The sequence below is a fragment of the Passer montanus genome, unplaced genomic scaffold (assembly GCF_014805655.1).
Source record: "Passer montanus isolate IOZ18808 unplaced genomic scaffold, ASM1480565v1 scaffold43, whole genome shotgun sequence".
In the NCBI taxonomy this organism is placed as follows: domain Eukaryota; kingdom Metazoa; phylum Chordata; class Aves; order Passeriformes; family Passeridae; genus Passer; species Passer montanus.
Window position 1 is genome coordinate 6701984 of NW_024369151.1, and position 14322 is coordinate 6716305.

The window sequence follows — 14322 nt, forward strand, 5'->3', positions numbered from 1 at the left end:
AGAGTTCAGATTTGGATTGGGTTCCATGTGAAGTGAGTTTGGCAGTCTTAGCCTAGTTGTTCTATGGACACATTTCCTTACTCTGGAGCATTGCTTGGTGCATCAGTTCACCTGTCTCAGGGCTGTGTAGAGCTGAAGGAGCAGCCAAGGGGTGCTGCAGGTCAGGCCCAACTCCTTTGCAGTTAACCAGGATGGTGATTTGAAAAGGGACGTGGTCTTGCTGTTTTCTGGGATGTTTTTTCCTCGGTGGTGCTGGGTCGGAGTCCGGGGCTTTAACACATTTCGTGCTTTGCATAGCAGGGCTTTAAAGGCAGCCAGGGGGATAGTGGCATTGACTTGAGCGCGGAGTCTCGGGAATCCTCCGCGACCTCCTCCCAGCGCAGTTCTCCATATGGCACCCTCAAACCAGAGGAGATGAATGGGGCTGGCCTGGTGGACTCAAAGCCTGACTGCCAGAAGGAGCAAGTGCAGAAGCAAACTGATAAAAAGGTAATCTGGATTCGCAGCCAAGCCAGAGCACAGAGTGAGAGATGTTGTGAAGTGGTTGTGTTGTTCTTGATAGCATTTTTAAGGCTTGAGGTTGGGTTATTCGGTCTTTGTGTCTCAGCCTCTCTGCTTTCCTGTTAAGGATTCAGATCAAGGCTCAGGACAGAACAAGGAACACAAGCCTGGACCAATCGGCAACGAACGCTCCCTGAAAAACAGAAAGGGTTCGGAGGGAACGGAACGGCTGGAAGGGAATATTCCCCCTGTTAATGGGGTGGAAATTCACGTGGATTCTGTACTTCCTGTGCCACCCATTGAATTTGGAGTAAATCCTAAAGTGAGGATTGAATTTAATTTTATCTTCTTGGTGATTTGATCTTGTTGAGGCATGAAAAGTGGTTTGAGGAAGAAGGATTATTTAGAGGAAGCTTCCAGCTGTAGGTTTGCCTTAGATTTCATTACTGACACAGACCAGGTACCAGGATGTCCTGGCAAACATTTAGTATCCACTTGGAAATACTGTCCCAAGGACCAGCTGGGGTGGTAACAGAGGTGAGGGACAAAATCATGGCCAAGCTTTTGTGTGCCTCTGGGGGTTGCCTGCTGCTGGGTGCTGAGAAGTGTTTTCTGTTTCCAGCAAGGCTTACTGGAGATCAGTCTTTAGTTTGTAGTGTCATAATTCAGGCTAGAGTCATTAACCATGAAAAGCAGAGGGGTGACCCATGGACCTGGATTTAAATTTTATGTGTTTTGCTTTTTCAGGACTCTGACTTCAGCTTGCCACCTGGTTCTGCCTCTGGCACTGCAGCTAACCCTGTCACCAAATTGCAGGATGCCTTGGCCAGTAATGTAAGTATTTTTTTTCTTTTGACATTGATTCAGTGGAGATACTCCTTAGGTAAACCTCAGGTGCTTCCAAAGAGAGCAAGCATGTTTGCATCTGACTTCATATTTCATGCTTAGGCAGCACATGTCACTGAAATCCAAAATGGAAATCTCAAGATACTGTGGTAAAATGAATGTCACAAACTCAGAAGTGATGTAGAGAGCAGGTTCATTGGCATTGTGACCTGTGTGAAGCCATCTCTGAGATGGCCAGTCTCTTCCCCTGAGACACACTAGTGTTGGACATGGCCATGGTCCAGATGGTGGCATATTTAGACCCAGAGTGCCCAGCTTCCTCAGAAGGTTTCACCTGTCCCAGCAAGGCAGAAAACTGTAACATGGTGGTCAGGCTTTTTGGAGGTTTCTCAGCTTATTCCAGCCATCTGGGTATTTCATTATTCTCTGAAAGACTGAGCACACTGAAAGCCCAGCTGGTAGCTCAGCTGTAGACAGCAAAGTGAGACACACACAAAGCTGCTTTTGAAATGTCTTCAAGTTTGTAGGCTGTCTGGTTTTGATTTTGGAGATTTGTCTCATAGGGTGTTTTTTTCAGAAACAGATTTTGTCTGAAACTTAAGTAGTTTCTATATATGGGACAGGAAGGAGAACTCTTCTGCAAATGGAAGTTATTGGATCAAACTGATGTTTAGGAGGAAGCTGGTATAGTTCAGCATGGAGGAGTGTCTCTGCACATAACCAAAGCTTCCTTTATTGCAAGAGCAGAATGAGCCCTAGATGAACATGGTACTTGGCTCCTGCAGTACCATTGGGGACTGAATTCTTTGATGTGGACTTAGTGGAGCTCTGTCAGCCTTAGTGGCTCATACCATTCTCCTAAGAGTTCACAAATATTCACCTTTTCTGACTCTCCCCTCAGGCAGGGTTAACACAGTCCATTCCCATCCTGAGAAGGGATCATCACCTCCAGCGCTGCATCGGCCTGAACCCCATGTCCTTCCCCACTGCAGACCTTACTCTTAAGGTAAGGAAGCTGAAGGTGTGTGGATACCTTCTGTGGGGAGATCTTTCCCAGAGTATTGTGTTAGGTATTGCTAAATTTTAATTAGCTTTTGTAGAAGTTGTGCATATGTGGTGTTCAACATGAGTGCAGAGGTGTGTTTTAAGTCCTGAACACAGTAAGTCTTTGCCAGTTGTAAAACCAAGTGCAACAGAGCTTTCCTATTTCAGTACTGAGCAAGTTGGCTGCTCAGGGATCCTGGGAAGCGGGAGGGAAAATCCAAACAAAACCCACCCAAGTGTACAAACAAGAGCAACAACAAAACCAAATAAACCAAACCAAAACTCACCTCCATCCCAAACCCGAGAAGCTCAGCAAATACCAAGAGATTTGAATATATGTGAAGGATTCTTGTCCTTTAGAAATTGTTGTAGAACCCCCTGATCTGGGACCTGTAGGCTTTGGTAATGTCCTCCCCATTTGAACTGTCTGTAGTTATTGTTCCTTGTTTCCATAGATGGAGTCTGCTCGTAAAGCTTGGGAAAACTCTCCGAGTTTACCAGAACAGAACTCCCCAGGAGGTGCAGGCTCAGGCATCCAGCCTCCTTCCAGTGTTGGAGCTTCCAATGGTGTCAGCTACAGCTCTTTTGGTGGAGTTTCTATGCCTCCTATGCCTGTGGCATCTGTAGCACCTTCTGCATCTATTCCAGGTACCTGCAACCTGCAGCAGCATTTGCATTGTCTGATTGTTATCTGGGAGTCATCCTCTGGTTCTCTTAGATGAGAGCATGGTGAGAAGAGCTTCTTTGCAGAGTAGCTGGTGTTTGACAGATCCTCAACAACTCAGGCAAGGCAGAAAGGGGGACTGTCTCCCCACTTAGAAGAATGTGACTGGTGGAAGTTTAATAGACAGCTTTCCCTGTGTAGTGGCAAGTCTCTGATGTCTCAGTAGATCTTGCTTTACCCTTTACAGTGTGCCCAGTAGAATAGAAGGGAAATGACCTATGGCTGAGAGGCTTCAACAGTCCCAGTATCATTGTCAGCCATTCTCTGCTTGTTTTGCCTTTGAAGCCACAGGTTCTGAGCACCTTTTGCTTTTAGCAAAACAGCAACTGGCTTATAGCTCACTGAACTCTGGGAGAGAAGGTGTTGCTGTCTTTTAGTTAAAAGAAAAGCTTAACTCAGTGTTAGTGTGTGTAATTAGGGAGAGCATCTGAAAAGAGGAAATGTACTGGGATTGTCTCCATGGGATGATTCCTGGGTCCCAGAGGGCTTCTCATGTATGCACTGTCTTTCTCATGTCTCACTTCAAGAACAGAGTGAAATGTGTGGTGACTCTGTTACTAGCTTTCACTTGGTAAACAGATTGTTCCAAGTCAGGTGATTTCCTTCCTCACCCACCCTAATCTTGCTGCTTAATCCTGTGGTTCATGTCTGCACAAAAGCACAGGAGTGGCACAGCAGTTACTGATTGGTGCCACCCTTGGGTTGAATATGGCTTTTAGATCTCATGTGTCAAGGCCTTAAATGCTGTGTTTGCTCTTCTATCTGTCTTAGCTGCAGAGATGAGATGATTGCAGAGCAGATTTCTGGCATTTAGTTCAGAGTACAGGTTACCAGCTTCTGAGCTGCTAGTGTCTGACTCTTTTGTGGAGGTGGGAAACCTGGGTTTACATTTAGCCTCTGACAGGAAGGTATGATTAATTCTCAGCAATCCTGCTACTGCTGATGTTTTGTGGATTTGGGAGCTTTACTTTACTTTATTTAGACTCTTCTGAATGGGTACTATGTTTGTGTTAACTTGCTGAGAGGTGGGAAATAGTCTTGACCTGCAGATCTCTGCAGTCTGCTGTGCCTGCATCTCTCCTGTACCTTGAATTACAGCCTGCCTTTTCTGATGTCCAGGTAACCATATTCCACCCCTGTATCTGGATGGCCATGTGTTTGCAAGTCAGCCCCGCCTGGTCCCTCAGACAATACCTCAGCAGCAAAGCTACCAGCAGGTAAGGGAGCAGTACAGCTTGCAAATTTCAAGAGTTTTTCATGGTGGCATTCAAGAAACAAGGAGTAATTTTTCACTTTCATAGCCCAAAGGCTTCCTTTAGGTTCCTTGAATGCTGTTCCCCAGTGGGTGTCAGAGGTTAGTGGAACTGAAGGGAGGGAATTGAGGAGTTCTTCACCCTCTGTACCAGTGCCCTTGGACTGATTTTAACTGAAGCAGATGCTGAGGCGTGAGTGAGATGAAGTGACTTTCAGTGAATTCCCCAGCCAGTCAATAATAATGAGTAACTTGACTAGTAAATTGGCTGTTGATAGGGCTGGGGAGAGCTCTTTCAAGGTAGAGTACAGGCAGGTGAGAGCTGGGATTGTCACTACCTGCTCTGTGTGAAGAGCATGTTGGCTCCCTCATGTCCATCAAATGCCTCTTGCAGGCATCAACCTCGGGGTGCCTGTGCAGTGTCTTCCCTGGCAGTGCTGCTGTTCTGGGGAGTGATGCAGGGCTGGGTAAAGGCCCAGTGTAGGTAATTGTCACTGCAGATTTGACTCATGCAGGGAACAGGGGTTTTTAACAGCCCTGAAGAGTTTCTGGCTCTTTTTGTACCTCTCAGTCATATTAATTTCTTCTGCAGGCTGCTGCTGCTCAACAGATTCCCATTTCCCTGCACACATCCTTACAGGCCCAAGCTCAGCTTGGACTGAGGGGTGGTCTGCCTGTTTCCCAGTCCCAGGAGATGTACAGCTCCATACAGCCCTTCAGGTAACTGCTTCCTGTTTTCCTTTCCTTGTGGCTTGCTCTCTTATCTTCCTGATGTCTGTGTACATTGGTCAGGTACCCCATACTCATCTTACCTTCCCTCCCCTAAGAACAGTGCCAGTGTAGGGAGCATGAGCATGAGAGTGAACAGTCTGAATTAGTACTAAAGCCTAAACACTGAGGTTTAAAAAAAAAACCCTTCTTATTTGCTAGAGCTGTTGGAATCTGTAACTTCTGATTTTTTTTCCTGCTTTGCAAAACTGCTGCAGACTTTAGGTAACCTGAATCCTCCCTTAAACTGCTAATGCACAGGTTGTTATGTGGGATATTGAAACATAAATATTAGATATTACACAATGTTGTTCTGTTGAATATTCTGGCAACATAAGGACATGGTTGTAAAAGCTTAAGAGTGGAAGTAAAAAATCCTGGTGACTACCCCTTCTTATTTGCTAGAGATGTTGGAATCTATAACTTCTGATTTTTTCCTGCTTTGCAAAACTGCTGCAGACTTTAGGTAACCTGAATCCTCCCTTAAACTGCTAATGCACAGGTTGTTATGTGGGATATTGAAACATAAATATTAGATATTACACAATGTTGTTCTGTTGAATATTCTGGCAACATAAGGACATGGTTGTAAAAGCTTAAGAACGGAAGTAAAAAATCCTGGTGACTAAAATGGAAGGTGGCATCACAGCTTATTTCTAAACTGTCAGTTTAGTTGTCTGACAACTGATGGCAGACCAGATATGGTTTGGCAGGGTGTGCTTGTACAGTCTCCAAAGGTTTTGTGCATCATGACTGAAGCATGTTTTTTTCCTGCAGGTCTCAGGTGTACATGCACCCCAGTCTGTCCCAGCCCAGCACCATGGTCCTGACAGGAGGCACTGCTCTGAAGCCTCCATATTCCGCCTTCCCAGGCATGCAGCCCTTGGAGGTGGTGAAAACCCAGTCTGGGTCCCCCTATCAGCCCATGAACGGAAGCCAGGCACTGGTTTATGAGGGGCAAATAAACCAGGCTGGTATGGGAGCCTCCCAGATGATGGACTCTCAGCTCACACAGGTTAGGAGCAGGACTGGCGAGCCACTCCTTTGGTCCAGGCTAATTCACAGCCACTTGTTTCTGAGGATGGGTTGTAACATGTCTGTGTGAACTAAACTCTTTGTAAAGAGGCGGAAGATTTCCCCGAGACACTGTTCTGTGAACCATGGTTTCACATATGCAGCACCTTATTTAATGAGATGGTTGCTCATACCTTGTCTGTCCCTGCTGAGACGTCATTTTGTCACTTGGAAGTCAGACCTTCCAGTGCTGCATGCATAGGAGGCCATGATGCAATGGTTGTCCTAAAAGCACCTCTTCTGAGAGCCAAATCCCAGTCATCTCTCCCATCACCTCAGCTTCCAGGGCAACTAGGAACTTGTATTAAAGGCTCATCCGTCTTCTCAGTTCATTTGTCGTCCAAGTCTTATTTACAGCTTCAGCTGATCTGTTTGGCAGAATCCTAACAGGAATTTCAATGTGTGAAAATGTTTTAATAAAGCATGGTTCACATAAAAACATTGAATTCTACTGTGACCATAGCTGTGTTTGTGGGCATGTGCTCTGATTCTCTGGAGAAATTTGATAATTTTATTAAACTCATCTTACGTTTATCTTGTGCAACTTGTTAAGGTTTATTTTTTGTTTCAGAGGGATTTTTATGTTGTGACTGACGTAAAGAGTTAATCCTGAAAGTAACTTAGGTGAGGAAAATACAGAGAACACTGGCAAACAAAATATTTGAAGAAATGCTTTATCCATCATAAGCGAGTAACTTGGTTTCTTTTGCCAGCCTTAGATTGGTTTATTTATTTATCCTAAAGTGTTGATAGAATCTCCCAAATCCAGCAATTGTGAGAAAATCAGAGGGAACAGGAGGTGCCTCAGCCCCGAGCTACAATATTTTTTTGTAATTGCTCTTAATTATGTCCATCATTGGTTTGAAGCTTACTGTGAAACATGGAAGTGAGGTCCCCATCGCTTTCTCTGGAGATCCAGTCCTCAGAATGTTCTGGAGAGTGTAGGAGATTTTCAAAGGTGAAAACAAAGCACCTGACACTGCACTGACACTGCCATTCACTGAAGGGAAAACCAGACCCATGAAGTGACCATGAGGAAGACTGGAAAACTGGGCTCTAGGAATGGAGAACAGCCCCCATCCACGGGCAGTTAGGTTAACTTGATGGCATGTAAAAACCCAGCTGATCAGAGTGTTGGCAGCACTGCCAGAACATCCATTTCAGTGTGAAAGTCCCTCTGTTACAGTCATTTGCGTTTATTCCGTGCCAGACTGCACTGTTTGGGAGCTTCCTTTTGGCAAGGCTGTGCTTTCAGGGTATTGGGAGGCAGCATGTCAAACATGAGACTGTTACTGCCTTTAAGGTAACTACATGTCCTTGTCACACAGCTGACAATGCCTGTGCCTGGCTCCCAGCTGCCTCTGCCCCGCTACGGCTCTGGCCAGCAGCCCCTGCTTCTGCCACAGTCCATCCAGCTTCCCCAGGGGCAAAACCTGCCTGTAGGAGCTCCCCGAAGAATCCTCCCTCCTGGATCCCAGCCTTCTGTTCTTGCTGCCAGCAGGGAGGTAAGGATTAACTCCTGGTGCTGCTCATGGCATTCAGTAACCCCTCCTGCGTTGAAGTTGTACTCCTTGCTTTTTGAAGGGGAGAATGGCTTGTTTGGGATCCTTAAATATCCAAGCCAAGGATTGCTGTTAAAATGAGGGAACCCTTTTCCCCTCATCTCCAAGTGCAAGCCAGCAGCTTTCAGGTTTTGCTGCTGGTCATCATTCTGTTTCCAGGGAGCCACATCTGCCTTGATCCAGTTTGGAGTCTCCAGTTTTATTACATGTTTACACAGGTTTCCCCAGAGTGCTTGAGGGGTGGTGAGCTCCAGACACAGTTGGAATACTGCCCAGATATTTCACTCTGTTGTGAAGCTTGTCCATTTGAGTAGGTATATTAATGTCATGTGTGGTTTGATGGATTCGTATCATGAGTTGGTCTTACTATAGGGGAGAGAGAGCACAGCAGTTAACTTCCAGCTTCTGTATTTGCTTGTGCTCCTGGCTTGGTGCTTTAATACAAGCAGATTCTTTCACTTACAAGCCCACTTTCTTCACCTGAAAAATATTTCTTCTTTTAATGGGCATGATGGGAGAAGGGCAGACATTTGGCTTAAGTTTTTCTATGAAGTAATGAGTGATTTGTGAATGCAAAGATGATACTCTGTCTCACTCATTTTCCTCTGTAGTCCTCCCAGATGGAAATGAAAGGGTTTCATTTCTCCGATGGTAAGCAGAGCATGTCCTCCGGAGGGTCAGTCCCGTCCCCACACACGTACAGGTGAGACCTGCACACAGCTCGGGCTCCTTAGGATGGCAGGGAACATGTGGTGCACCCATCATCCCTGCACGAGATCCACCTGGCTTTTCCTGTCTAGAACGTGCTCACTTCAGTCCAAGTACATGTGTCAAAATGCATGGTCATGGCTTTCATTTTGGGTGTGCATCAGTGTGTGTATCTGACCTGGAGCTTTGTGGGAAGTGCATGAAGTTACTTGTTCACTGAATCTCAAAGACAGGTTGGAATTGGTGTGTGCTTTTGTTCCTTGTGAAGGTGGGAAAGAGAATCATTGAATAAGTGTTTTTGGTCCTGAAGGTGGCAGTGCTCATGTCTAGACACATCAGGTCATTGAGGCTTTTGGGAGACTAATTTTTTTTTTTCCCTAACCAAACCGTGTGTTGTCATTTGGGCTGTGGAGCTCACTGATCCAGACAACAGACTTGTGCCCTGTCTATTGCTGCTTTGCTGTCTCTTTTTCTTTCACACATGAATAAGGCTCTCATTCCATTGTAGAATTTACTCCATGAATGTTGTCGACTCTTCGATTTCCAGGCCTAGCTCTGCCAGCCCCAGCGGGAAGCCGTCGGGACCAGCAGTGAGCATGGGCTCTGTGCAAGGACACTACGTACAGCAGGTAGTGTACCTGAGTTCTTTGCACAGCCCAAAAATACCTCTCTTGTACTCTGTTGTGTTGTGCCTTGGGCTGTAGAGGAAAGGCCTGTGTAACTGAAGCTCCGTGTGGGAATTGGTATTTTCCCCTGGGTAGTGGGTGTTTTACTGTGCCCAGGAGTAATTCTGTGTGATTTGGAAGTCAGGAGAGATTAGTTCTACTAAGTTTTGCTGTGGAATTTTTGTAAATTACTGCCACTGCCAGATATGTGAGATGCTGAGATCCTGAAATGTGAGGTGTTACAGGAGCAAATTGAGTGTCCTGCATGAATGATGGTCACAGTTTGCTTGTTCTGCCTGCCTAGAGGTGTCTGTCCTAGCTAATGCTTTGGTTTTTGTGTCAAAAGGCAAAGCAGCGGGTGGATGATAACAAAGCCAGTCTGGGAGCAGTGAAGCTGCAAGAAACCTCCACAAACCAGATGAAGCCAGTGCGCACAGGAGCGATCAAACCTCAGGCAGTCAAAGTGGAGGAGAGCAAGGCCTAGGAGCACCTCTGATGCCCAGCTGGTCCTGCTGCCTGAGAGGCACCACAGCTTAGACTGGACCCCACTGGATCTCCTGAAAATCTCACCGGATCTATCCCCACCCCACACTGACTGACTACAGCAACATCATTCAAGCCCCTCTCCCAACAAAGCAGTTTGAAACAGTGGATATGACATTGACCTGCTTGCTTTAAAACAAACCAATCATGTGACTTTTAAGTGGCTTTAGCCATTTTTTTTTTATTTCCCCCCTCCCCATGCCCCATCCACAGGTAGCTGTGATCGCTCACTTGGCAAAGCCCATCCTTCTCCTTCCCTACTTCTGTCTCAGCAGAGTGGCAACTGGGGGAGAGGGGTTTAGTTTGAGGTTTTTCATTTTAAAGGCAGCTGAGGTTTTTACAAAAAAAGCTGTATCTTTGTTTATAGCAGAACTTTTATATGTTCTCTCATTCCCCTCCTTCTTTCTGCTTTCCTCATTCCTTTCAGAAAAGATTCCCTTCAGCTAAAATGATGTTCTGACAAAACTCTGCTTAGTTTTGTATATGGTTCTGTGCTATGTTGAGAGTTCGAGTTTGTTTGGGTGTATTTCCCCAGATGATTTAGCCTTTCAGACTACTTGATTAAAAAAAACAGGACAGATACGACATTTGTTAATTTTTCAGTATTTTTGTTTTAAGCTAGAAGCAGTGCTTGCAGTAGGAAGAAATTGTACTAAAGACATATAGTACATTAGTGCATAAATCCTGAAACTTGCACCACTTCAACACAGCTTTGGGGTGCTTTGTGCACAACAAAATTTTGCATTTTCGTTTTAAGGAAAAAAATCCAAACCACCAGATTTCTGTTGCAAGTTCATGCAGATCTAGGTGTTTAATTTTTCCTTTTTGTGCGTTTCGGATTTTTTTAGTGACTGCAAAACACACGCCAAAATGTAAATCATAGATTTACAAAATGTAACATTTGCTAGGAAGAAAAAAATTCTCACAGCACATGGGTCAGAAGAGTTGGCTAGAGCCAACGGGTCTGTATGGACTACTTTTTGTAGTTGTGATGCTCTCTCATGCTCCCTGCCTTGGCTGCTCGAATTCTTCGTGTCTCCTGAGACTTGTCCTATATTGTGTTCATCCCTCGGGGCTGCTCTCCTAAGCTTTGCTCTTTTCCCTGAGTCTTGCTTTCTATTACTCTATTCCATGGCCTTTTGTAAAATTTGCATAGAGATACGTTGGTAAGGGAGCCCCTCTGCAAGGCACACTTGGAACCTCCTGTTTTGGGTTGGAAGCGCGTGGTTACAGAGGCAGATTGGAATCATCCTTCTCCTCCTCTCCTTCCCCAGGTGAACAGCAAAGGGTTCTTTATTCTGATGCAGTTACATACAGTGTGTGTACAGCATCATCACCTCACCACTCCTCTCCAGTGTTTGATGATCTACACAAGGAAGATCCCAGTGGGAGAGGTTGGGTTTTGTTTCTTTGGCTGTTTGGTTTTGGTTTATGTGAGCGTGCGTGCGTGTGTGTGCGTGTGTGTACGTAGATTTTTTTAGAATAGACCTAAAAGTTCCTGAAAGGGCATTGAGTCCTTCACCTGATGGTAGTCTAAAGTAAAAGCTACTTTCAGCTAACTTGGTTTGTGTTGTTTAGCTCTTTCAAATGTAAAGTAGGCTGGTCACTCTGAAGTGAGGGACAGAACCGTTTTTGGAGATGGTTGCTTGCTCACGGGCTGTGTGTCAGCCTCTGCTGGGTGGCAGAAAGTCATTTGGTGGTGGTTCCAAAGAAGATATTTTGAACAAAGAATGTATTGGGGAAGGGATCTGAAAGGTGTTCTTGTTTCTTCGTTTGCTTATTTCCACCCCCTCCCCTTTCTGGAAAAAGTTCCTTTGTAACTTTGTAAGGATGCATTTGAAGTTTTAAGCTAGGCATAAATATGATTTTTATACAGTAGCTTTAAAGAGCTTAGAAACCTAAACTAACTTAGGCATAGTAATGTCCCCTCTCCATAGGTGTCCCCATGGAACATGGCAGAGAAGCCGAAGGGAAAGGGATAGGATGGTACTTTAAGAAAAAATAAGAGCTCTTTTTTTCTTAGGTTTTATGGATTTTAATTTCAGAGCAGAGTGTGCCAGCATCTCTCTAGCGTCCTCCTTAAAGTACAGGGTTTGAGATTTAGTGACAAATACTTTCCCAACCTTCAGACATCTCCCAGATGTGCATCCTCATCTGCTAGTCCTGCTCCCAGTGTTTTCCAAAGATTGCACCTCCAGTAAGTCATCCCACCCTTGTTTCTATTTTCTCCCTTGAAATACCATAACAGCAGAATTGTCTGTTCAGGATTTTTTTTTATTATCCTTCTGCCCAGCTGGCCCTAGCTAATATGAGCCCAGAATCTAACTAATGGCTAAAGAGACTTACCTGAGCCCCCTTCTCTCATCTCTTCCCTACTCTAGACACACTACTTCAGCTTTACAAAGACACTAACCTCCTTCCTCCCACCTGTGTGACTCCAAAATGGTCAAACGTGTTGGAGAAACTGGGTTGTTGCAAGATCCAAGTTACTGCAGTCCCTCTGGTGTACATGCCATCAGAACTACAAAACTTCCTGTTGAAAAAGGTCACCCTTCTTTCTCTTTTAATCCCTCCATTCCTTCCCCCGACAGAATAAAACACTAGAATTTATTTATACGTATTTGATGTTGTAGGTCTAGGTGAAAAAGTAATTGTTTCACTGCTCTATTTATATATTATGTCTGAATTATTCTGTGCAGGAAAGGCCAAGAAATGCATGTGAGCTTCATTCCATTTCTCAACTTTGCGTGACTGTCAGCTGCAGTTGGCAAGACTCTCTCACTTAGTGGAGTTTTGTGTGATGGAAAGCAGTTTTAGAGCTCAAATTTCTTCGGTGCAATATCCTTCTCTGGCATATATTTTTGCTTGTTTGTTTGTTTGTTTGTTTAAAGCTAGTCCAAGGTTAGTGCAGTTTGTGGTGCTCTGGAGTCAAAAGGAAAAGCCTCTGATCCTCAAAGGAGCAGAAAAGCCAAGGGAGCTGGAATGCTGATAAAAATCCAGCGTGGAGAGGAGGATGGAGGTGCACAGAACGTGTCAGTGTGGTTAGAGGGTCCTTCTGCTTGCTGTCTGCACTATTGAAGGGTTGATTTATTGCTGATTTATTCCTTTGTGAGTTGTTTTTGCTTTGACTGGAAGTCAGCTACCAAACTGCAGTCTCCTTCTGCTGGGAAGGAAAGGTGCAGGGTGCAGTGGGAGGGAAAGGTGGATCCCATCTTTCCAGCAGCAAGCAGGACTGTTCAGAGGCTGACTGCTGCCCTAGTTCAGCAGAGGGTGTGAAGCAGCTGTGTGATCAGTTCCCTGTCACACAGTGACTCCTGGCCAGCAGCTCCAGTCAGTGCTGCTGCCCTCACCCCTTCTGTGTTAGCTCTTAATTTAAAAACAAATCAACATTGAAGTCTAGGAATAAAAAAAAAAATTAAAAAAAAATTTAAAAGGGTTAATAAGTTGGCACTCCAGTATATTTTAAAAGAAGCAGAAGCAGCACAGTCACCAGTGGCACAGGTCGTGCTGTTATGTTCCATGGCCTGCTCCTGGCTGTGCAGTGCCTGCACCTCTGGCTGTGTTTGCTGCCATTGCACTCCCGTGTGTAGAGGCACTCACTGCACCAACACCTTCCTTGCAGCAAGCTGCAGAGCCACAAGCTGCCCTGTGGTTCCTGTGTATCTGTAGATAGGCATTCCAGATGAGCTGGGTGTTTTTGCTGTGTCTCTCCTCTTGGCTACGCCAGTCATTGCAGCCAGCACCCCTGCATGCCAGGACCTCCTGTTGCATTTTCTTAACCCTCCCTTTTGCTCCAGGCTGGTTAAGCACAGGTTAAATCCTTGTAGAACTGGTTATTTTTTATTCAGCAGCCCAGTTTCTCCATAAAAAAGTTACATTTGTGAATAAAATTTCATTTACGGCAGCCACCAGCGTGCTTAGCTGTGGCACACGGACAGAAAAAGTGCATTTTGCTGAAGCAAAGAAGAGACAGTAGAATCAGCTGGTTTTGTTTATTTTAACCCAAAGTCCACCAGGTTTTGCAGTGGCCATAGCCACTCCCTTGGGTTTAGTGGCTTGTTCTGGCTGCTCCAGATGTCCTTGGCTGTCCCCAGGAATGGCAGCTGCAGCAGTGAGGCGCTCACCCTTTAGCATGTCTCGAGGCATTGTCCTTAGCTGGAATCCCCCTCTGGTTCTGTAAAAATTGCATTTGTTGTTTCTCAAGGGGATACTGTCCTCCTTAAAGCTTTTAACTTCATGACCTGTATAGTAAAATTTTTTTTGGCCTTTCCTCTCTTTGTCTTTTCATGTAGACCAGATATTTGAAAGGGCAGACGATGGATAATTGTGTAACGTGCAACCTGTTTATATTTTTTGGAAACTTTAACTCGGACCGGAATTCGAATCACGGAATCACCAGGCCAGTTGCGGCACACTCTTTATTGCCCTTCTCCTCGTTTCAGTACCTATTGTTTCTCCTTTCAAATATGTGATTGTATTAGCTCTTTCCATATGAAAGAATTCTCCTTATTTAAATAAAAAAAAAAATTTAAAAAATAAAGCAGATTATGCTTTTCTCAAATTCCCCAGTCCCTTGTCTGGTTATTTTAGTTAATAATAAAAAAAAAAACAAAAACACAAAAATAAATCCAAAAC

The 14322-nt window shown here is 44.9% G+C and overlaps 1 protein-coding gene across 8 annotated transcripts in view; it reads left to right on the top strand.

The window, feature by feature from the left end:
- Positions 1–14248, top strand: part of PRRC2B (proline rich coiled-coil 2B) — a 46542-nt gene extending 32294 nt beyond the window's left edge. For 3 of the 8 annotated variants that reach the window (XM_039720005.1, XM_039720003.1, XM_039720006.1), the window contains exons 21-32: positions 298–489; positions 629–823; positions 1249–1335; positions 2249–2353; positions 2847–3039; positions 4235–4332; positions 4960–5087; positions 5913–6150; positions 7538–7714; positions 8383–8474; positions 8988–9108; positions 9491–14248. In XM_039720005.1, coding sequence (XP_039575939.1) covers positions 298–489; positions 629–823; positions 1249–1335; positions 2249–2353; positions 2847–3039; positions 4235–4332; positions 4960–5087; positions 5913–6150; positions 7538–7714; positions 8383–8474; positions 8988–9108; positions 9491–9628 — 1764 coding nt within the window. In that variant the 3' untranslated portion in view covers positions 9629–14248. Of the gene's footprint in view, positions 1–297; positions 490–628; positions 824–1248; positions 1336–2248; positions 2354–2846; positions 3040–4234; positions 4333–4959; positions 5088–5912; positions 6151–7537; positions 7715–7989; positions 8082–8382; positions 8475–8987; positions 9109–9490 lie in introns of those variants that run through there. The other 5 variants (XR_005628744.1, XR_005628745.1, XR_005628746.1 and 2 more) reach the window with 5 other exon arrangements.
- The last annotated feature ends 74 nt before the right edge of the window (positions 14249–14322 follow it).